Here is a 25,278-nt window from a genome sequence, read left to right on the forward strand (position 1 = left end):
CTGTAAAAACATAACAGAAGTGAATCTGTCCTGTCGACCCCCTTTCCCTGTCTCTTATACAAGGCTACTGTCTGTCTCCTCACTAATACAAACTAAAAGTGAATCTGTCCTGTCGACCCCCTTTCCCTGTCTCTTATACAAGGCTACTGTGTGTCTCCTCACTAATACAAACTAAAAGTGAGTCTGTCCAGTCAACCCTCATTCCTAGTGAGTTTTAAAAAAAAAAGTGGGTGCCACAAAATTCACAGTATTATATTGCACGATAAACCACTACAGGTCCTGTATTTGCACAGACCTGCACTCTCTCAGGCACGTAACTGAAGCTTGTTTCTCGTGTGCAGCTCTGCATTTTCACAGTCTGCCTGGGATTCTCTATGAGCCGAGTGGATCAAACTTGGAGCAGGAACAGCCTGTCATCTTAACTGCAGCCGAAATGTGATCTGATCGAGGCACGGAGCTTCAAAACAGGCAGCTCTATAACTGAACCCATTGGCTTAGAGAGGAATGGGGAGAGAGGGCACAGGGGGGAGGAGAGGGATAGAGATGGGAGAGGGCAAAGGGGAGGCGGAATAGAGAGGAGAAGGGGAAGAGGGATAGAGAGGGGAAGGGAAGGAGCAGGATAGAGATAGGAGTTGAAAGGGAAGGAGGGAGATAGAGATGGGAGAGGGCAAAGGAGGAGAGGGTAGAGGGGAAAGGGAAGGAGAGCAGAAAGGGAAAGGTCAAAGGCACAGTTTACAAAATAACAAACTCAACAACTGAACCTACCAGGTTACAGTAGATGAGAGCGGGGGCAGAGACACAGGTTCAAAAACTCCATCTCTGAACCGAGTGACTTGGAAGAGAGGAGAGGTGAGGAAGTGGGGGAGAGGCTGAGAGAAGAGAGAGACAGGTGGGAGAGGAGGTGGGATGGAGATTCACCATCTCAGAGAGGCAGAAATCACAGCTCAGCACACGACCCACTGGTACATTTTCACACCGCTTCCACTCATCAGAAATGCAGTTACTAGGAGTCTTTTCAGAAGCAGCCCGTTGATGAAAAAGGACATTAGTTAAACTGGTACATAATAAACAGGACAAGAAAGAAAGAGAAACAAATAACTAGAGAAAGAAAATGAAGATAGATTGAGAGAAATATAGGTAAAATACACAATAGATGTATGTAGATAGATACACGAGTCAGAGATAGATAGATATACTACAGTCAGAGATAAAAAGAAAGATGTAGTCAGATAGATACAGTTGTAGTCAAAAGTTTATACTTTTGAGAAATTTCTCAAAAACAAATAATTATAGGAAAAATCTTTTGTACCAAAAGTTTTGCTTTGTGGATGAGGAAAACAAGTTGCAAGAAATAGATGTCTACCATTATTATAGCATTTTTTTTTCAAAACTCCAAAAATGCTAATTCAAAAGTATTCATACCCTGACAAGGAAAATGAAATGAATAGCTATTTGAGGCACCTTTAGCAATAATAACCTCCTTTAAACAATTAGGATATTTGTCAATGAGCTTTTGGCATGATTCTTTAGTGATTTTTGACCATTCTTCAATGCAAAATTGTTCCAGTTCATTCAAATTCCAAAGTCTTCTCTTGTGCACAGCCTTCTTCAACACAGATGGCATGGTGTTTTTTTCTTTGTACGCCTCACCAGACTTTCTCCAAACGTGACGACTATCAGCGTGACCAAATAGCTCGTTTTTTGTTACATCACTCCACAAAGCCTTTGACCAGAACTCATATCCATCATTCAAATGCTGTTTTGCAAACTTTAAGTGATTGTCTTTGTGATGTTTTCCTAAGAGTGGCTTTTTCCTTGGCCTGCGACCATTGAGACCTTCACCATGCAATACTCGACCTATTGTTGAAATGGAAACCCCAGTCCCACTTTAGCCAATTCACTCTGAATATCTTTGGCAGTCAGTCTCGGATTGTTATTAACCTTCCTCACAATTCTTCTACTTGTTCTTGGTGAAAGAACCTTCTTTCTTCCAAACCGAGGGAGCGTTGTGACAGTACCATGAGTCTTGTACTTCTTGATAATAGAAACAATAATTGAAATTGGGATACTCAAATGCTTGGAAATCTTCTTGTATCCTTCTCCAGCTTTATGACAATAAATCGTTTTTCTGCCTACAGTCTTCAAATAGCTTTTCCCATATTGACTTATTGGTAATGACAGCAATCATCCTATGCCTAACCCTTTTATACTCTCTGAGAATGTTCACCTACAATCCAGCATTTTCTAGACTTTTCTAGAATTAGGTTGTGCATTATCATACTGAAATTTCTAGCACTTTGTAGACAATACTATCATAGCATCAAAGGGTTTGAATAGTTTTGAATTAGCATTTTTGAAGTTTTGTATATATGTAGATAGATATAGTGTAGTCAGCTAGTGCACAGATAGGCAGTGTGACACCATAGTCAGCTCAGCTCAGCTCAGTGTTTGCGTCTTGGTTGCCGTGAGAGAGATTCTGTTTTGGAGTGAGTGAGTGTGTCAGAGCGTGTGTGTGTGTGTGCGAGGACACCCCTATTTTTGGGTTAGTGACAAGGTGTCAATGGCTGCAGATGCTTCGCAGAGGAAAGCACTGCGATACCAGCAGACTCTGGTAAGGTACCTTTTATACTTTACTATAGAACAAGAGAACTTTACTGTGCTGCTTTCTCAACGCCCTTCAATACTGCACAACATATAACTCTGTCTGAACAATATAACTCTCTGTCTATCTGTGTGTGTGTAGAATATCTAACTATAGATATGAATCCAGCTCTCTATCTCTCTCCTAAATACATAGATATAAATATAGATATATCAGACCTGCATGTGACAATTGGCAATGCTGATTTTTGCTTTGATTATTAATACAGTATAACTCAATACAAAGTTCATGCTTTTTTAAGGATATTTATTCACCAAATACAGTTTGCATAATTCTGTGTTTGGACCTGCTTTGCTATTCCAGTACAGCAGCACAATTTCAAAAGGATCGACTTTGAAAAACTAAATATTGGTACTCAATCAATACTACATGATTTTTTTTTAAACAATTACTTTTTTCATGAATTCCCAATTTTTCTCCCAATATTGGAATTTCCAATTATTATTTGACCTGGCTCACCGCTGCAACCCCTGAACTAACTCGGGAGAGATGAAGACGAGCAATCCCGTCCTCCAAAACGAGTGCCGTCAGCCACCCGCTTTTTTTTGCTCTGCAAGCCTGTTGTGCAGCCATCTCAGAACATGTAGTTCTGAATTGCGTACAGGCAGACCAGCAGGTGCCTGGCCAGCCACAGGGGTTGCTGGTGTGCGGTGAGCCAAGGACTCCCAAGCTGACCTAACCCCTCCCTGGGAACTCCTGTCCACAGACGGCAGTGGCATAGCTTGGATTTGAACCGGTGATCTCTAAGCTATGGGGCGCATACCTGCACTCTGGGCAGAGTGCCTTTACCAGATGTGCCACTTGGGAGCCCCCCTGTACTACATGAATGTGAACTGTCAGGATGAAGAAGATGCACAGATAGCTTTATAAACTTAATAGATAAGAAAGAAAGAGAGAATTCAAAAACACCAAACATCTGTATATCCCTGAATCAGGATCCAACAGGATATTCATTAATCACTAGAAATACTCCAACTTTTCGGCTTCTGCCTTCTTCACATAGCACGATACAGATATCCAGGCAGACTGATGTTGTTGCTATATATATATTTGTCTCCCTGTGTACATCTATACCTATCTGTTTGTATAGCTTGGTACAATCTGATTTTTGTACTGTACAATTTAGATGTGTCTATAGATAGATAGATAGATAGTTAGATAGATAGATAGATAGATAGATAGATAGATAGATCTATGTGATCTATGGTCATATCCATTTATCTGTCAATCTATAAACACAATATTTATATAATTATGCAATAGTAACTGATACTACTGTTACCAGATTCAGTGTGCCTGTCTTGGGTGTTTGCAGAAGCACATTTTTGAGGTGGAATGTTGACCAGCTATCCCACCCAGTCATTCTACATTGCTACAAATAGATAAGATATCATTAAAACGTCCAGCATGTTTTTGAAGAGGTTGATTAGCTATTCAGAGATACCCAGATACTGAGTGTGAAAGAATTGAGTTGATAGGGGTAAACCAAATGGCACAGGTTACATTTTTAACAGATAAAGCGGATTTGATATTTCAGACAGTGTGATCACGAATTAGAACGAGGAAGTCTTTTCACAGTCAAGAAGACAGAGTTAGAAAGGGATGCTTTCATTTGAATTTTTAATGTTTTTTTTTATTTATTTTTTTTATCTAGTTTCAACCAAGAGTACAATATTGTTTTTGTTTTTAATTGTCATTCCCAGTTGGGGATGCATATTTTTGGCACTTTACATATATCTAGAGAAGCACTTATCCAATTGTGATTCCTGGTCAGGACATAAAGTAGCACAGGTTCGTCAGTGTATCGGGGTCTGGGTGTGTGTGGAGGCAGTCTGTAGGACTGTGGGACTTTTTCTTGTCCTTGATTGTTCTGATTTTGTATTTACAGTAGTGGCACCGGGGAGTGTATGCCACTGACAGGGTGGTTTGTTATTGGAAAACTAAAGCTTTTCAAATGTTGACTTCTGTCTGGCAGCAAAGTTAATATTTAGTTTATATTAGCGAGCACTAGTGCTGTTGTGTAAAATATCAGATCTCAGTATTGCTGCTCTGAAAAAACTGGGGAGGGGTGAGGCTCAGGAATACTGTTGTACTAGGTTGTGCAGTTAATCAAATACTGCTAAATAATATAGTTTCTTTTTAACCAGTGCAGTCTACTGTGCAACACAGTCTAATAATTTTAAAGGTAAGAAAGTTGTAAACATCTAAACATAGTGCAGTATACTGAAAGCCAGCAGTGTCCAATTACAAGATCCATTCCACTCCAGGTTTAACAGATAAAATTATATAAAGATCTGCTTCAGGGTCTGGACGGAGGTTTGATTGGTTCAATCAAACAAATTTAGAACAGGGTTGGGACCAAGACCAGGAGTGGAAGGGTCAACTTTGGCCAGCACTGCTGAATGCTATAGTGAGCTGGGAAACCAAGTACAGTACTTCCATTAAACTTCGAAGGATCTGTTCTAATGATCCAAACATCTAAATAGCAAAACCCTGACATATCTAAACCTCATTTTTCATGAACCTGATTTCTCTGTATTTTTTATTGCTTGTAGTTGTTAGATCTAGGTCATTTTTTATCAACACTGCAGTGTTGAGGTGACTGCAGGATATAAATTGGCTTGAAGGTTGTGCCTTTGATCTGACAGATTGGGACTGATCATGTCGGATTGGGTGATCTGCTCAGGTCTCAGAAAGAAACAAAGTCTTGCTGTACAGCATAGTGTCTATATAAAGTTGTAATCTAGTGTTTGATGGGTAGATCCTCGCTGTACTGTACTGTAGAAACATGTTTAGTGCTTCTTGGATTGTGAACTGGTCAGATGTCAGAAAGGATAAACTGAGCAGCCCCAGGTCCAGTTTGTTTGCATTCTCTTAGGTAGTTTTAGCTGCAGGTAGGTAGGCAGGGAGGCAGGCACACAAGTGAATGAGTAGAAAGGAGATCTCCATTCCCCTGTGTTTACATTGTTGTGTTTTTGTACACGGACAACATTTTACAAGAAGCTCCTAGAAAGCTGATATTGTGAGGCAGTGAGGGAACAAACTGGGTAATTATGTACATTAATAAATTCAATTCAAATACACTGCATCTTGTAATACAGAGCTGCTTGTCCAATTAGAATGACACATGGGCAGGACTGTCTTTAACACTAGTGATGGATGTCTGATTTACTTTCCTGATACTGAAAGCTATGATTGTACAAGAAGCTCCTGTAAAGCTGGTTAAATACAGTATGTGATTTCAGTATGATCTATTTTTCTTCTTGTTCAGAATCACTGTGTCTAATGTTCTGCGTCACTCATAACATCTTGGTGACTTTTAAAGCTGAAGATTAAAGCCACCACTATGGTAGAGCTCTCTTTATTATGTCTAACTTCAAAGTACAGCTGGTACACCAGTGTGTAACCAGTAACCTACCCCCCTGCAACACTGCCCCCTAGTGGTTGCAGGAAACACACCAGGAAGGCACAGAAAATATCTGTTACATCTACAGGGGAGGAAGGGTTGCTGAGGGGACAGGTTTATGGTTACATTCTGGTGTATCAGCTGTAGAGAGGACATGTTTGAGAGCTCTTTTGAGGGGGTGACTTAAACAGAAAAAAAGATATACAAAGTGAATCTGAACAAGAAAAATATATTGCATGTTTTTAAGTGTGGCGCCCTCTAATCAGAATGAGAGTATTTCATTCACGCGCACTCTTTGTGAGGCTTGTCAAGAGAAAGCACACTCTCGACTTGATTAGAGGCAGCCATCTAACACTTAGAAACAGATTATAAGTCATTAAATCTAAATACTTTTTTTTTTTTTTTTAAACAGACATTAATACACTGAATCTGTTTCTGAGATCTACATTCTCAGCGACATTTTAAGTGTAGCTGCTGCTAATGGATTCCAATGGGGACCTGACTTATAATTATAAATCACTTATCAGAAAGCTATCAATCGTCATTCAAGGTTTGTCACTCTTCCAGTACACCTGTGTGCAGATGCCACCCCGGGCTTGGAACAAAGGGCATAGTTCTCAAGTTTAAAAAAATAACAACACTCAGTACGGTATGTTTATCAGTAGCTCATGACTTTTGTGTTTTATAATTAGGTCGTGTGTACGGTGTCTCGTTTTATAACAGGAATCGCCCAAACTGGAATCGCCAAACGAGATGACGTCTTTTATGAAAGATAGAAGAGAGAGGGAGAAAGGGAGAGCGGGATTAGGAGAGATCTGCGATACCCAGGAGCTGTAGCAACCAGTCCCGTTTTTTTTTTTTTTTTTGCTGGTACAGGTCAGGACCGTGTCGCGCTTGTAACACACACTAGCGTCTCACAGTACCAACACGTGGCTTTCTAAATTTAAACTGTACAGCTCGGGTTACAGTGTTCTTTCCCTCTGCCCTCTCCCCACCCCACCTCTGACACACACAGAGGGATTTTCTTGCATAAGCGTTTCCAAGAAGAGCTGGGTGAAGAGACAGCAGCTTCTTAAAGCTAACAAAATAATTCCGCTAAATCGTAACCTGTGAAACCGACACGCTATGTAAAAGTGCGTAGCTTCAAAATTATGTTTTTGTTATGTTTTCAATCATTCGGAGATATTCTTATCATAATTACTAAATTATGTGGTCTGTACTTAATAGCTGCTCTTCTGTCCTAGGTGTCAGTTAGATATTAACTATTCTAGCTCAGCCACAGTGACTGTATAGACCCTTATACAAGCATAGCGAAGTGTTACAATATATTGAAATCATGGTAAAGCACAGGTAAGCATTGCTAAATCTCATTATAAAACATGGCAAAGCGTGATTAATGGACAGTATAACCAGGGGAAAGCATGGGGGAAAACCGCAAAATGACTTCACATTTACAGTGGTAAACTTTTATGAGGTAGTAAGATCCAACGCCATCTGGTGTACAGCTACTGTCATTTAACAGCAATACAAAATGAGACTTCATTTACAGTGTGTGTGCACTAGATGGCGCTGGCTCTTGCTGCTGGGGAACAGTATCATGACAGGACTGTGGTCATGATGAAGCCCAGAAACAGAACAGATCCTCGTGGGTAGTTAATGAAGTCTTTGTTTTAAATCAGTTGTTATTGATGGAGACGGAATCAGGAGAATTATTAATTGAGAGCTGCTGACATCAGAGCGAGCAGAGAAAGCTCATTTCACCCCCCTCTCCCCCTCTCCCTCTCTCCCTCTCTCGTCCCTCTCTCCCTCTCTCCCTACTCCCTCTGAGCTTCATATCCGCTTTTCAATCTTTCTCTTCACTTCCTCCATCTTCTCTTTCTCTCTTTCTTTCTTTCTTTCTTTCTTTCTTTCTTTCTTTCTTTCTTTCTTTCTTTCTTTCTCACTCCCTCCCTAGATTGCTTAGCTCTTTGATTGCAGAACTCCTGTGGTGAATTGCATTTCAGTCAATACCTTGGATGGGGGGAGAATTAACCTAAAGAGTTATACTTCAAATGAATACAACTGACCACCAGACATCAGTGATGTGAGAAAAGACTGTCTGATTGATATGAACTGATTTTGAGAATTAACTAGAGAGGGAAAGAGGTAGATAAAGGGATATGGAAAGAGAGGGAGAGGTAGAATAAGAGTGAGAGGTAGAGAGAGCGAGGGAGGGAGGGAGGGAGGGAGGGGGAGGGAAGTAGAGAGGGAGATAAAGAGAGAGGGGGAGAGAGAGGAGAGGTAGAGAGAGAGAGGGAGGGAGAGCTAAAGAGGGAGAGAGGGAGGGAGAGGAAGGTAGAGAGAGAGGTAGAGAGAGAGCGGGAGAGGTGGAGAGAGAGGGAGAGCTAAAGAGGGAGAGAGGGAGGGAGGGATAGGGAGGTAGAGAGAGAGATGGAGAGAGAGAGGGTGAGGGAGATAAAGAGAGGGGGAGATGGAGGGAGAGGGGAGGTACAGAGAGAGAGATGGAGAGAGAGAGAGAGATAAAGAGAGAGGGGGGAGAGAGAGGGAGATAAAGGGAGAGCGCAAGGAGAGGGAGATAGAGAGACACACACAGAAAGAGAGATAGACTGAGAGGATGAGGGAGATAACAGCTGAACTGGAACCCGGCACACTTTCCGATCCACAGCCGGTAAGTGTTTTATTTTGAATCCAAATTCCAGATTTGCAGGACACAAAGGTGATACGCTAACTTAGGGGAGTGTGTGTGTGGGGGGGGGGGGATCTTGGAGCTGAGCATCAATATTCTGAATCAATGCGGCGTTTAGGTTACTTAAACAGAAGCCAGGTTTGAACAATAACCCATTACCCCGATATTATCAATAATTCAATAATGGGTTTGTATTTTATTTAGCTTTTTTTTTCAGAGATGTTTCAGTTAATCTGTTACAAGCAGGAATTTAAAGGGCTGCTTCATATCATTATTATTATTATTATTATTATTATTATTATTATTATTATTATTATTATTATTATTATTATTATTATTATTTATTTCTTAGCAGACGCCCTTATCCAGGGCGACTTACAATCGTAAGCAAAAACATTTCAAGCGTTACAATACAAGTAATACAATAAGAGCAAGAAATACAATAACTTTTGTTCAAGCAAAGTACAAGTTTGACAAACCACAATTCAATAATACAGCAGGTAATAGTGATAGTTACATCAGGATATGATTAAATAGTGATAGTTACATCAGGATGTGATTAAATACAAAGTACTACAGGTTAAAAACTTGGCAGATTACAGTATTCTGAACTGTATATATCATATACAGTTGCCTTATATTCAATCCCTTCCCTGTTTAATGTCCTATTTTTTGACCACTGGATCTACTGAAAAGAATCCTAAGAGTTGAATTCATTTCTGACACAAGGTGGTATTGAAAAACGACCACTAGGGGGTAGAGGTGTAACGTTTCAGAGTGTATCAGTGATATATTGTATCTTAATAAAGGTCTGTATCGTTTGTATCGTGATACAAGACCAGAAGCACAGCACAGCTCATTACAGTTCACCAAGTGGCTCTTAAATGAAGAATGAGTGTGTCGTACAGCTGGTATGAATACCTACCCATTTAACAAAATAGTCCAGCATTAAATGATCATACAAGTAACCAATCAGGACCGTACCGTGATGCATATCGTACCTCAAATCTAGTGTATCCTTACACCCCTAGTAGGTGATTTGGTACAGATAATTATAATTTAAGTTGAACGCCCCCAAGTGGCAATTTCTAAAACCACCTCGCCACAGAACTCTGCTATTAGGAGTCTTTTCAGAAGCAGCTCCCCCCCCCCCCCCCCCCCCTGTGAAATAGAGGTCTAAGCACACAGCAGGCAATGCCAGTGTAAAACGCTATAGATAGAGAGACAGATAGAAAGAGATAGAGAGATACAGATATTGATTGATTGGTTGTAATAAGCACTGTGTGTCCCTCACTAGCTTCATTAATTTAGCGAAACTGAATCTTTAATATCAAGCTTTACACAATAGTCCACTGTACTGGTATTGAGTGACATGCAGAAAAAGAAAAAAAAAACATTTTACTTTTAATTAAAACACTCGAGCAACATTGAAACGTCCTTCTGGTGAGATATGTGACCGATAAAGGAATTTATAAAGCTGAGAGAAAGAAAGAAAGAAAGACCTTGGTTCTTAAAGCTACACACAGACAGACAGCCCCCTGCTATCCAGTTCAGTTGCCCTGCAGTGTTGCTCCTTCTTGGTCTGGCAGTTTGTTCTTCACCAGTTTAACCCTCTATATTCTACCACAATGGAAGGATGAAAGATCTTGTTGACAGTCCAGTTTACCCCTCAAAGGAAGACTGTTTTCAGCTTTAAGGAAGGGGTGAGGGGTGAGGGATGAGGGGTGAGGGGTGAGGGGTGAGGGATGAGGGGTGAGGGCTGTGGGCGGTGAGTTTTGTAATGTTTTGCAACTTGATAGTGAAGGTTAATGCCCAGCCTACAAGTGATTTATTCGTTTGTTTGAACATTTTATTTTGGTCCTCGTGCCAGTTTAGTTTGTTCCTGTTTTCATAAACATGCGTACCAGCGCTTAAATTGTAGCTTTCTGCCTCTGGGTCTAATTCCTGCCGGTAGCCAGCCTGGGCCGTGACGCTACCCTGTCACATGTAGTGTCAGAAGTGAGATAGTGACCCTTGTGACTCAGAGAAGGACTGCTGTCGCCAGTGGAAAAGGGGGAGGAGCTGCTGCTGTCTCCAGAGCCGAAAGAGGAAGGAGTCACTGCCGTTTCCAGTGCAAAAGAGGGAGGGGTCACTGCACTGACTCTGGTGAAGAGTGGGTTTGCGTAGGAGAAAATTCCAGCAGCGAAGAGCCAGGACCAAGTGTGCAAAGAGATCACCCCAACACTCCATCCTGGACACAGAACCGGACTCGCAAATGGGCGCAGAAGAAAACGAGGCTGTACCAGCCTCTTCTCACGTGTCAGTCCCTGCACCTGTACCAGCCTCTTCTCACGTGTCAGCCCCTGCACCTGAACCAGCCTCTTCTCACATGTCAGCCCCTGCACCTGTACCAGCCTCTTCTCACGTGTCAGCCCCTGCACCTGAACCAGCCTCTTTTCACGTGTCAGTCCCTGCACCTGAACCAGCCTCTTCTCACGTGTCAGCCCCTGCACCTGAACCAGCCTCTTCTCACGTGTCAGTCCCTGCACCTGTACCAGCCTCTTCTCACGTGTCAGCCCCTGCACCAGTACCAGCCTCTTCTCACGTGTCAGCCCCTGCACCTGAACCAGCCTCTTCTCACGTGTCAGTCCCTGCACCTGTACCAGCCTCTTCTCACGTGTCAGTCCCTGCACCAGTACCAGCCTCTTCTCAAGTGTCAGCCCCTGCACCAGTACCAGCCTCTTCTCAAGTGTCAGCCCCTGCACCTGTACCAGCTGCTTTTCTAGTGGTAGTGCCAGCACCACCAGGTATTCAAGAGGTTGGCTGTGATGGCACTGTTTTGGACATTATAAATCCTGGTCTCCATGCTGCAGGAAGAAGGTGTCAACAAAATGTTTTAAAGGAGGTTTCAGGACCTACCATATACAAAACACAATGTCTGAGAGCGTATTGAGTGCTTTTCCTTTATCAGTAGATGAGCGTATGCTTCGCCACATACAACACTGCACTGAAGCTGAAGCCCACCGACAACTAAATGATGATTCCTCTTGTTTTTTTTGGTCATTTTTTTGCAGTTGCACTTTATATGTCTGTATGTAAATCAATTTCTGTTCAAATGTTCATTCATTTACAACGTTTCAGTTGTGCAGATGTTTTTTTTATGACATGCCTGAATAAAACTACAACTTATATCCAATTGTTTGTCCTTTCATTATAATATTTATGTGGTTTTTAATACGCCGGTCAAATTGACTGCTCATGGTGGCTCTAGGTATGGGTATAACTCCAGTGATGATGATAATAAAGCTAATAAGAGGTAAGAGAATAGATTTTAAAGATGGTTAGCTCTCATTTAAGCGGTGGCGCAGTGATGTGATCGTCAGAGATGTCAGCTCTTGTTTTTAAAATGCATTTGTTACCTGTCTTACACAAACTGGAAACAGTTCAGATGTCAGAGCGAGCTAAGGCAGAGAAGGTCTGTTGTCTCGAGTTGTGGGAATGTGTCAGTGTTTCTGAAAAAGAGGAAGAAACCTCAGTTGTTGCACATTCTCCGCCTCTCTGATAAACTGACACACAAGAAAACGCATCGTTAAACATTGACAAGCCTGGGAACCGACATGGGTTTCAACCTGCAGAGCTTGATTGTGATCTCTTCCATAAACACAATCAAAAATTACAGAGTGTATAAGACTATAGCTATGTGCAGAATCCTTCAGATCCGCAGCAGCCAACATAACGTGCATACAGCTATTTAGACTATTCAACTATTTGTAATTGAGAATTCAGCATTTCGAGTGCTTTTCTGTGACTGCAGTTAGTGAGATCCAATAAATGATCTAATGTTGTTGCATTATAATTGCAAATGTTATAACAATGCCTTTGACAACATGTTATGAACACTTCCATCCAATTCCATGCAGATTTCGAATCTGAAGGATTGTACATTGAATTGTACAGTGTTATACAGCCTGTACTGGAAACTGAGACAAACTTAGTGTATCTAGGGGTATATGGAGGCATCTGTCTGTCTGTCTGTCTGTCCACTTACATTTGTACATATATCCAGAGAAGTGCTTATCCAACTGCTATTAAACTTCTTTAGCAAAAGTCATTCCATTCACAAATAATACAGGCATTGTTGTCTTTCCAGTTTGTTTTCATGTCCTCTGATACTGTAGCTTTAGCTGCTCACAGACAGACAACCACCTTCCAGCAGCAGGGGGGTATGATAGGAACGATGTGCATACAGTGAGCTCTGTTTCAGCTCAGGGCTGCAAAACAGAAATGGAAATAAAATGAAGAGATGTTATTTTCAGATATCTTGTTGAGAGCTGTTAAAACAATCAGCATTGTGCCAGCATGCCTACAAACTTGTATAAACAACAAGGGATCATGGGAGTTGCAGTTTTTTTTATATATATAAAGACACTTTCAAAGTGTATAATGAGTGGGACGACACTGCCAGCAGCAACCTGAGCAGTTAGGCTCCTGCTAAAGTCTGACACTAGCGTTACAAGTAGAACCAGAATATAAACTACACCTCCCAGCATGCCTGTATGCCTGCAGCAACAGTGAGGGATGATGCGAGTTGTAGTCCTTCACACAGGCAACAGAAGAAGAGTTTCTAAAATGATGCCAACAGCAACCTGAGCAATCTGACTCTGAACTGACACCAGAGTCACTACAGGGGTTCTATAATTAAACCTGGAGTGAGGAGCCTCTAATTGATCCCGGAGGTATCTATGATGGGTTATGCATGGGGCCTGATTACTGCTGGCAATGGCACAGTAGCTTCTCAACAAGATAGTTCTAATGACCCTTATAAAAGTATCCTATAGTACAATGTGTAATAAATCATAATGAACGCATGGTAAAGCATAGATAAGCATTGTAAAGAATAGCGAGGTATGGTAAAGCATAGTAAGAAACATGGCAAACCAGGGTAAACAATGGGAAATGTAAAGTAGAATCATAGGAAAAGCATGAGGGAAAACTGCAACATCCCAGTGCAAAAACTCCATGGTACACGTTATAAGGGCAGGATAGCTAGAGTCCCTCCCCCTAGTCTGTCAGGCTGAATATTTCTCAATGATCAATTTATGACAGTGCGCTGTTTTTTTTTTTTTTTTTTTTTTTTTAACAATTTGACAGTACAGTTTATTTCAGACATCCCCTCACACCCCAGAACTGGTTCAATAATGAATCTGGCAGGGTTTTATATAACTGGCTTGTCTCTCTGATGCACCACAGCTGTGCTCACCTGAGCTTCAGTGAAACAGCTGAGGAGCAATCGATACAGGCTCGCAATGCATCTCAGAGGCAGTAACCAGCAGGTCTGTGCAATATGCACAATGGTGTTTGTACTTGTTTAAAGGGATCATCTGTTTGCTGTTCACCTTTTCATGATATTAATAATATTTTGGAGTGTTTCTTCTTGCAACTGCTCAACATTGTGTCTTTCTTTTTCCTTTTTATATTTCCAAAGTTAAGGTGCTTGACCTGAGTTTGGAAGCTCCTCTCCAGTTCTACTGCTCTGTCATTTGTAACCCAAGCAAGATCATCTGTGTCTTTAACCCTTTCAGTCCTGGTTGGACCACTGTATGTTAACATACGCTGTCGGAAATCACTTTGGAACCTCATGGGACTCCTAGGTCCCAGTCTTAGGTAGAGTAGAAACATATGTAAAAAATATGTTTTGTCCTGTTCTCATGTATACTCAATAAAGGGAGTTTATTCTGTAGCTAGATACAAATAATTCAGGACTGAAAGGGTTAAAGAAGAGCCAGCACCACCTAGTGCACAGCAATACAATAAAGAAACTTGATTCTTGGTACCTGTTAACTAGATAGCGCTGTTTCTTACAGCTAAATGTTACTTTTATTGATCTACTGTAGCCTGGGTGTGTGGTTGTAGTTCAAAGTCACTCCAATGGTCTAGCTCTCATCAGATTTCAAAACTAAAGAATGTCCTGACCAAGTCTCAGCATCATAGGATAAGTGGTTCTATAGATATATGTAAAAATGTCAGGGTGATGTATGTGCGTAGCTACCAACAAAAACAGATTTTTATAAACGCTTTGGTTAGCGCTCCTTTAGAGGAGGACCAGTGATCATGTTAATAAAGCTAGTAAGAAGTAAGAGAATGGGTTTTAAAGAAGTTTGGCTGAACATTTTAAGTTGCCATTTTGTGGGTTGAACTGCGAATGTTGTCTGCCTGTCTGTCTGTCTGTGTGCGTTTGTATGTGTCTGTCTGTCTGCCTATCTGTCTGTTTTACTCATTGTGGCTATGTGACAGAGATGTTACAAGTAGTGGCAGAAGCATGCCTAGTCTATTCTCTTCTATTCTATTTTGTTCTATTATATTAGGCAGACTGTTACTTTTTGTAGTAAACTAAAGCCCCTTTCTCACTGGCATGCTCTACCCACGTCGAACCCTACCCGGGTCGGCTATGTGATTTTACACTGCTTTTTGAAGAAGCAGGGTCAGCCTGGGAGACAGAAGCAAGTACACAATGTGTGCAGCAATGCCCTGGAAGCAGCAATGTTCACATGACCACTTTCATCTGTTCAGCTCTCTGGATTGGATCGTCGGCCCAAATGTTGATTAGAGCAAATGTTTCTTCATCCCTGCTGCAATCTGGCTCATGGTGTGTCTCAATCAACAGAAACACGGCTAAACAGAATAAACAGAAATGTTCCTTGATCCGGGTACGTGGCGTCACACCATGCAGGATTGTGACCCAGGTAGCCAGGACCTGGGTCGGGACCTAGGTAGGAGCGCCAGTGTGAAAGGGGTATAACAGAGACCAAGGAAGAATTATAGTGTAGGGTCAAGCTAAACAGGATTGTGGGTCTCTGTCTGCAGATTTAATGAAACTAAACTCTTGAAATATACTAACTAACTAACTAACTAACTAACTAACTAACTAACTAACTAACTAACTAACTAACTAACTATACTAACACAGACACCAAGAAGAAGGGGTTATATTGTAGTGTCAAACTGAACAGGATTATTCTGTCTGTCTGCAGCTTTAATGAAACTACACTCTGGAAGAATGTAGTAAACAAACACCGAGGAATTATAGCTGAAATGTAGTTGAAAATATTACTAATTCAGAACTTCAGATGTTATGTCTTGATTTTTGTTCATTAGTTGACAAGAAATTCAACTAGCTGTTGAATTTGTCAAGTATTACATCCTGGACCCTTTCCCAGAACTTTGACCACAGTCCATTAGGTTAACAAGGCTGACTCATAACTCCAGCTGCAGGCTTCTACAATTTCTGCTAGGCCTCTCTTCAAAATAACAGGATATTTTCAGAAAGTAAACTCTAAAATACAACATTCTACACTCGCTTTTTGACAGACAGACAGACTAATAAGTGCTCTGAGGCCTGAGATATTATTTCCAAGTTATTTGAATATGATCGGTGTAGTGTAGTAAAACTTATTTTAAAACTTATTTTAAGGCTTCTAATCTTTCTGTTGCATATTGTGTGTACAGGAGACCTTGTTCCCACCAGTATTTAATTACTGTTAAGAGCAGAGACTTCTTTAATTAGAAACCAGTGTTAATTATTGCTGTTAGCTTTTGGTATTCCCTTACAAAGACTGTCTGGGTTCCCATTCTGATCCCAGTGTGTTACCCAGTAGAAACCCTTGCTAGCAGAACCATTAGCACACCACAGCATTTCCATGGCAACTTCACAATGGAATTGATAGGATCTTTAATGGTAAAGCAGACAGACAGACACACTAGAATGAATGTAATCATAATTGTGTATTACAATAATGGTAGCACAAGTAGGATGGCCATCTGGTTCCAGATTTTCAAACAATTGTATCATTATAATAAGAATGAATAAAATGCTTATGTATTTGTATTATTATTATTATGTATTTATTTTTTGCAGCCACTTAGTCGCTATTTATTTTCTGTTCGTCGATAGTCAATCGCCAATAATATGCAAATACTCTCCCAATCAAAGCATCATCCCGTTTCTCATCTATTTATCCATACCTAATCGTTATAGATCTGATGGGAAGCAGCTGATAAGTGTGACTTGTTTGCTACACACATCAATTCTGCCACAGGATTAATCTCAGCAAAGGTGAAGCTAATTTACACATTGATTACTTTCAGTTTAAGGGGAATTTTGAAAATCTGTTCTGTTTCAAAGCGTCTGGTAAATCTGGAGCCAGGTGGCTAACCTAAGCACAAGTATAGGGCAGCTACAATGGGATGAGGCTGCCATTGGTAGAATGGGACTACAGTTTGCTAACTATACTAATGATCTTCAATGGCAATGCAGACAGACAGATAGTGGCACTACAATGTCAATCTATCTGCCATTGAAGATCATTTGGGAAGGATAATGTTAATAAACTGTCAAACTAAATTAACACAGCACCCCTACACACGTTAAAAAATGCAGCAGCAGCTCTAGATTAATTATGAATACCTGTACAGAGCAATATTCATGACATGCACAAAATTATTTAACCGAATGGTGAAGCAACTCACCAAAACGGCAAACACCAAACTGCTCAGCGACTTGTGTCTGATTCAGGTTTTTTTCAGGATCTCGAACAATTTCTAACTTTTTGTAACAAGAGAAACAGCGGCGCATTTTGCCGTTTGTTTACATGCCATTTTGTAGCGATGAGGTGCACTCATGGAAATCAGAATACAAAACGAGGCAATGATATATATAATAAGATCTATAATAACTATAATAAGATTCAAAATGGAAAATTACCTATATGGTAACAATATCCTGGGAGACAGTCAGCATGGTTTTAGGAAAGGGAGAACGTGTCTAACTAACCTGCTTGACTTTTTTGAGGATGCAGCATTGAAAATGGATAATTGCAAAGCATACAACATGGTTTATTTAGATTTCTAGAAAGCTTTTGACAAAGTCCTGCATAAAAGATTAATTCTCAAACTGAACACAGTAGGGATTCAAGGAAATGCATGCACATGGATTAGGGAGTGGTTAACATGTAGAAAACAGAAAGTACTAATTAGAGGAGAAACCTCAAAATGGAGCGAGGTAACCAGTGGTGTACCACAGGGATCAGTATTAGGTCCTCTGCTATTCCTGATCTACATTAATGATTAGATTCTGGTATAGTAAGCAAACTCGTTAAATTTGCATACGACATAAAAATAGGAGGAGTGACAAACACTGTTGCAGCAGCAAAGGTCATTCAAAATGATCTAGACAGCATTCAGAACTTGGCAGACACATGGCAAATGACATTTAATAGAGAAAAGTGTAAAGTATTGCATGCAGGCAATAAAAATGTGGATTATAAATATCATATGGGAGATACTGAAATTGAAGAAAGGAACAATGAAAAAGACCTAGGAGTTTATGTTGACTCAGAAATGTCTTCATTTAGACAATGTGGGGAAGCTATAAAAAAGGCCAACAAGATGCTTGGATATATTGTGAGAAGTGATGAATTTAAATCAAAAGAAGTAATGTTAAAACTTTACAATGCATTAGTAAGACCTCACCTAGAATATTGTGTTCAGTTCTGGTCACCTCGTTACAAAAAGGATATTGCTGCTCTAGAGTCCAAAGAAGAGCAATCAGAATTATCCCAGGTTTAAAAGGCATGTCGTATGCAGACAGGCTAAATCTATTCAGTCTTGAACAAAGAAGACTACGTGGCGATCTGATTCAAACATTCAAAATCCTAAAAGGTATAGACAATGTCGACCCAGGGGACTTCTTTGACCTGAAAAAAGAAACAAGGACCAGGGGTCACAAATGGATATTAGAAAAAGGGGCATTCAGAACAGAAAATAGGAGGCACTTTTTTACACAGAGAATTGTGAGGGTCTGGAACGAACTCCCCAGTAATGTTGTTGAAGCTGAAACCCTGGGATCCTTCAAGAAGCTGCTTGATGAGATTCTGGGATCAATAAGCTACTAACAACCAAACGAGCAAGATGGGCTGAATGGCCTCCTCTCGTTTGTAAACTTTCTTATGTTCTTATGTTCTTATATAACGGCGGTTCTGTAAAGATTTAATAAACCAATCAGTGTGCCTCAAGACCCTCTCACAAGTTACATTTGAAAAGATTGAATAAACCATTTGATGATGATGAGTTGTCACGTTACAAAGCAGTACTGTATTAGTTATGAACAAATTGCTAGCGGTGCCAAACAGATGTTCTTTTAAGTAAAGTTCCTGTTCCTTTAGGTGGAACATTTACAATGGGAAAAATCTGTTTCACGACAAGGCGAAATGTTCCTATATGCGGAGACTACTGTATAAGAAACTAGAACTAGAAGTAGAAAAATGTTTGTCCAGTACTTGACTCCCCCTCTGTCCCTCTCTCCGGTAGCTGTACGGTCAGTACACAGAGCAGCTCGGGAACTTTGCTAAGAAGGAAGCAGCTCGCTTGCTGACGGAGGGAGAATGGAGGAAACAAAGAACAGCCGAGAAGAGAGTGCCCAACGACAGCAGGATCACCACACAGAGCAAGAAACAGCAACCCTACTCCAAGTGCAGAGGTGAAGGGAGCGTGCACTCACACTCACACACACTCACACTCACACACACATTGAGATACACTGACACACTCACACACACTGAGATACACTCACACTCACACACGGAGACACACAGAGTGCCCCCTGCAGGGGATGGATCTCTTACCTCTGGTTATCACTAGCAACATTCTCATTGCATCCCTTTAAAGGAGGCTAACCAAGGCTTCTTAAAACCCATGTCTCTCCTATCCACTCTACCTCTTCCTCCATCCCTCTCCCCTCACCCTTTCCTTTACTCTCTCTCTCTCTTTCTCCCTCTCTCTCTATTATTATTACACAGTAAACTGAGCTGCAGGTCGACCTTGAGTACAAATCGACTTGTTTACCCCCTCCCTCCTCAGCACTGTCACACAGAGAAACAAACTGAGAGCACCTATCAGGGACATTGACTCGAAATATTGATAGACAGGAAGATAGCAGACAGATACTGTAGTAATAGAAAGAGAGAGAGAGAGAGAGAGAGAGAGAGAGAGAGAGAGTCCTTCCATATTAGACAGGTAAAGATCACACAAGTCCTTCACTTTTACATCTGTCCAGTCTCTTCATTGGGTTGGTTAATTACTGGAGAGACTAGCAGAGAATGGAAAGAAGTTGCTGACACACTGCTTTGTGCCTATCAGGCCAGGGCTTTGGAAAGGATCTTATAGTCCGAGCACAGCAGCAATACAGGCCTCCAGTTCTTGATATTGCAAAGATCTCCTTTCTTAGACAGGCGTGTGATGACAGCTCTCCTGCAGCTCAGAGACAGTTTTCCTTTCAGAAAGCTTTCTTCAAACATGCTGGATAGGTTATTTTTTAATAACTCCTGAATAATATTTAAAAAACTCTATGGATAGTCCATCAATTTTTTTACCACAGACAGTGGCCTCCCCATCTCCTCTGTCTCAGCCTCAGGTAGACTCTGCAGACCCTGGCTTTAGCCATGCATCCTGGACCTCACCAGCGCCCCCTGCAGCCTTACATCTAAAAGATCTGCTATTAGTTGTATTTTTTATATTTCAGTGTGACAGGATGGACCGAGGTTTGAGACTCAGAGACAGTTTTAAAGTTCAAAAATAAAGTTTTTAATAAACAAAAATACAAAATAAACCAGCACAAGGGCCAAACAAAGAGGTTTCAAACACAAAATACAAACACAAAACAAAAACTTACAAAATAAAGTTTCTAGGCTGGGCGTTGCCTTCACTGGAACAGAAAAACACAGCACATACAAACACACTCTTGCTTCTAGAATTCTCCTTCAACTCTCTCTCTTAGCCAGGGCCTCTCCCCTGGCTTTTATTCCCTGTGGCTGGAGCCCAATTATTCAATAATTACTGATTAGTCAATTAGGGCTCCAGCCACATTCTCACATGTTTTCCTGGCAGGGAGGAATTTTAACCCCCTCCCTGCCAGTCCCAACCATGATCATAAAGACGGGGCAGTACCCCGTCACATTCAGGTTTTTAATTAACCTGTCATTTGGGTTGCAGTCCACAGACCCTCGGAGCTCTAAGAAGTCCCACTCCAGCTCTTGCAGAGACTCATTAACACTCGTTTTAACGTTTTCATTGTACTGTTGACCAAAAACCTTTCCCATACCCCACCACTGTCCCAGAGAGGAAAAGGAAGCTTTACAAGCCCTCTATCTCGCCCAGAAAAAAACAATCTTTAAAATGAGGGTCATTCAGAAATCTAATACTACATTTCCAACAGGATAGGCTGTGTTTAAAAGATTATGATCGGAAAGGCTAGTGGGGAAAATGTGACATTTTTATCAAGTTTAATTGCTGTTTAAAAACATAAACATAATCTTATCTAGCCAGAGAGATAGTACTGTTGCTAATTTTTACCCATGTATACTGTCTACTGTGAAAATTGAGTATTGGGGGGCATAAACATTATAAAACAAAAAGATTGATCACCTATTGTTGTCTTCACTGTGACCAGACAACCTTTCATCACTTATTTTACAGTCAGATTTAAAAATGCCTGCAAATGAAACTTCCACTCCCACTGTGGCTAAAAACTACTGCTTTTTTCTGTGTCAGATATTCAAAAACAGAGGCTCTCTTAAAAGTGTCCCTACGACCGTTTAATAAAAACTTGCTCATTGGGATAAAAAGTGATGAAAAACAGAAGAAATCAATAAAACAAACAAACAAACACTACTAAACATTTTATTTTTAAGACAACCACAAGCTTTTGCAACAAAGTTTTTCAAGTACCAGTGATGCTGTTCCTTCAGATTGGACCCTGACACCTTCTTCATTATAAATACAGCAGAATTCCGGAACATTTTGATGTCTGGAAAATAGTCATCAACTAGAATCTTTCTACTCCCTTTCGTGATATCTAACTCTTTTATGTCCTGTTTGCTATACCCACCCAACAAAGACCCTGAGGTCTGAGAGGAATCAGTTAAATCAGTCTTGTCATCACTCTCTGATTCTGAGCTGCTGTCCTTCACAGTGCTGGTAGTGTGTACACTGCAGGACTGCTCGCTGCCAACACTGTCGCTCTTACAAGCATTCTTTGCAGCTTCTTTTTTGTTGTCTTTTCTTGGGGGTTTTAAAGCCATCATTACTGCTAAATAACCCATTTTCCATGTCTATGTCCCCCACACACTTGTTTCAGTATCCTGCACTGATACAGTTTCTCTCTCTGATCCCATGTCTCTGCTTACACAGGCAACCTGAGCCACACCGTCTTCCACAACTAAGCCTCCCCTGCTTCTGCTTTCCCAGTCTCCCTTTCAGTGCATCAGCAAAAATCTCTTCACGAACCATACTGCCATCAACCTGTTGCTGTTTCCACTGCTGTCAGCGTCTCTGCTCTTCGTTGGCTCGGCACAGTTTCCTGAGTCTTTGCTCACCCCTGCACTGCTGTCACTCTCTCTAATCCCTGCTGCCCCAGCATCACTTTCAGCACCTGTGCTCTTGTTTTCCCCTAAGCCACTCTCTGCATTCTGGCTCTCTGCTCCTCCTGCACTATTCAGACAGTTTTTTTTTAGTTTTTTTTTTTTACAATATGCCCCTCAACACCACAAAGAAAACACTTCCTGGAGTCTGATGTTGCAAATACAATATAAACACTCTGTTCAATCTTGAATTTCAGGGTGACGTTAAGCCCCTGTGGCAATGTGCCCCGCCCCTGTGTGCATATTATGTGTTGTATGTTGCGTGCGTGTGTTAATGTTGGTGTATAGATTGGTACACGGGATATAAACGGGTCTGTGTTTCACGTGTGATTTAAAAAGTGTAGATTTGTATAAAGGCACGAGGAGGGCACAAATCACTAACTGCTGGTTAAATGTAATATGTGAGCACGGGGTTGCACAGAATTAATTCACGTGCTGGGATTCAAGTGAATAATTAATTAGTAATTGAATCCCAGCACAACAGTATATATAGATGCACATTTCTTTCACTCAGGGTTGGGTGTTCAGGGCGAAAGAACGGGAGAGAGAGGAGGTAAAAATAATAATAACAAGAATAATAAGTAGTGTTTCTCACCGTGTTTGTTCGTCCCTGTTTGTTAGTGTCTGTCCGTTTTGTTTGTCTCTTTATTTTGGCTACAAGTGCCATGCCCTGTGTTTTTGTGTTTAAAACCTTTTATTTTCTGTTCTGTTTATTAAATGCTGAGCGAAAGCATTCGCTCAGCTTCACCAAACCACACCTCTCTGTCTGTTTATTTCCTGCTTCTGGTCTAGTTTTTTTCGCTAGCAGATCTTTATTTTTTTTTTAAATGGGGGAACATTAGAGAAAATGATCTTGCGCGTTGGTACAAATAGTTGCGAATCTGCAGCAAAGGAATAATTTCTAACGATCCTACTCTACCACTTTATTCCAACAAATGCCACAACTGACCCACTCATCTGAGAAGCAGATGTTATATGTTCACAACCAACAACTTTCCCCAGAGCTAACATACACTTCTCTAAGGTATGAGGCCTTCAGTGACAACTTTCACTGTGTGTTTGTGAGTCAGTCTCTCGAAGGAAAAATCCCTCTGAGCCAGCCATGCTGGGCGCTAACACTAACAAAAGTTAACTAAATAGCAAACCAAACCTATACAAACTACATTTACAAAAAAAAGAAAAGCACCTACCGACTCTCCATCCAGTCCCCAGCATGCACAGCGCTAGATAGATAAATAGATAGATAGATAGATACTGTAGTCTGAGACAGACAAACAGACAGACAGGTATAGATAGGCAGGCAAATAGATAAATAAATAGATGCATATTATCTAATCAGATACATAGTCAGACTGATAGATAGAACTCTGCCCAGAGAAAACCAAGAGAAACTGAGTCAAGTAGACAAGCATTTTCAGATTTAAAGAATAAAGCATGTCCTAACCAAGTTTCATTATCATAGGATAAGCGGTTCTAAAGCTATATGTAAGAATGTCAGGGGGGTATATGTACGTAGCTACCAACAAAAATTGGTTTTAAGAAGCCTTGGTTAGCACGCTAGTGATAATGTTGCTAGGGCTAATTAGAAGTAAGAGAGTGGATTTTAAAGAAACCCCGGTCAGCACTCCTCTAGGGAGCAGTGATGATGTAATAGCTTGTGTGTTTCAGACTGTGTTGCTCGTATGCAGCGCTACATTGTCACCAAGCTTGGAGAAGATTGGATCTTCCTGGTTCTGCTTGGCCTCACGATGGCGCTAGTGAGCTGGTGTATGGACTACGCCAGTTCCAAGAGTCTGCAGGGTGAGTATGGCAGTTTGTCATCTATCTGTCTGAATCGGTGTTTGGGTGTTGCTGTATGTCTGTAAATGTGAGTGTGTGCCTGTCTGGATCTGATTGTATGTATTTGTGTGTGTGTGTCTAGGTGTTTAGCTTGAAAATAAACTACATCTCCCACAGTGCTCTTGTGGTTCTAAAAAGTTGTGGGTGTGTGCCAGTGTCTGTCTTTGAGGGTCGTCTGTGTCTCTAAAATATTCAAACATAAAAACTCTCTCCCCTCGTCTCCCCCTCTCTGCCCCTTTCCCCCTCACTCCCCTCTCTCCTCTCGCCCCCACCTCCTCGCAGCCTATAAGTGGATGTTCCAGGAGCTGAAAGGCAATGTTCTGCTGCAGTACCTGGCCTGGGTCACCTATCCCATGGTCCTCATCGTGTTTGCTTCACTCTTCTGTCACCTTGTTGCTCCGCAGGCAGTGGGTGAGTAACATAGGGACAGTGCTGGGGAGGCACAGCTGATGCTGCTCACGATTCCTGGTGAACCTGGTCAAATTTGACCATGGAAGTCGGAAGTTGTGTCTGAAATATCTACATAGCTCTACCAACACAAGAAGAATCTGGTAGTTACTACAGAACTCATTGCAGTGTCTGATGAAAGTGTATCGAGTGTTTGCAGTATTGTGTGCTTGAGGATCTATCAGGAACTTGCTTGAAGTGAGTTCTCTCTCTGCTCCTCTCCAGTGTGTCTGTCTCAGTGCTGTGTTCTATCTGTTGTTTTCAGTGCTGTGTTCTCTCTCTGCTGTTTTCAGTGCTGTGTTCTCTCTCTCTGCTGTTTTCAGTGCTGTGTTCTCTCTCTGCTGTTTTCAGTGCTGTGTTCTCTCTGTTGTTTTCAGTGCTGTGTTCTCTCTCTGCTGTTTTCAGTGCTGTGTTCTCTCTCTGCTGTTTTCAGTGCTGTGTTCTCTCTCTCTCTGCTGTTTTCAGTGCTGTGTTCTCTCTGCTGTTTTCAGTGCTGTGTTCTCTCTCTGTTGTTTTCAGTGCTGTGTTCTCTCTCTGCTGTTTTCAGTGCTGTGTTCTCTCTCTGCTGTTTTCAGTGCTGTGTTCTCTCTCTGCTGTTTTCAGTGCTGTGTTCTCTCTCTGCTGTTTTCAGTGCTGTGTTCTCTCTCTGCTCTTTTCAGTGCTGTGTTCTCTCTCTGCTGTTTTCAGTGCTGTGTTCTCTCTGCTGTTTTCAGTGCTGTGTTCTCTCTCTGCTCTTTTCAGTGCTGTGTTCTCTCTGCTGTTTTCAGTGCTGTGTTCTCTCTCTGCT

The 25,278-nt window shown here is 41.2% G+C and overlaps 1 protein-coding gene across 4 annotated transcripts in view; it reads left to right on the forward strand.

Moving 5' to 3' along the window:
- Nucleotides 1-2,556: 2,556 nt before the first annotated feature.
- LOC117425181 (chloride channel protein 1-like) overlaps nt 2,557-25,278 on the forward strand; it is a 54,267-nt gene continuing 31,545 nt past the window's right edge. For 3 of the 4 annotated variants that reach the window (XM_058993557.1, XM_058993558.1, XM_058993560.1), the window contains exons 1-4: nt 8,678-8,736; nt 19,099-19,267; nt 23,874-24,005; nt 24,327-24,455. In XM_058993557.1, coding sequence (XP_058849540.1) covers nt 8,683-8,736; nt 19,099-19,267; nt 23,874-24,005; nt 24,327-24,455 — 484 coding nt within the window. In that variant the 5' untranslated portion in view covers nt 8,678-8,682. Of the gene's footprint in view, nt 2,612-8,677; nt 8,737-19,098; nt 19,268-23,873; nt 24,006-24,326; nt 24,456-25,278 lie in introns of those variants that run through there. The other variant, XM_058993559.1, reaches the window with a different exon arrangement.

Source organism: Acipenser ruthenus, chromosome 20 (genome assembly GCF_902713425.1).
Source record: "Acipenser ruthenus chromosome 20, fAciRut3.2 maternal haplotype, whole genome shotgun sequence".
Classification (NCBI taxonomy): Eukaryota; Metazoa; Chordata; class Actinopteri; order Acipenseriformes; family Acipenseridae; genus Acipenser; species Acipenser ruthenus.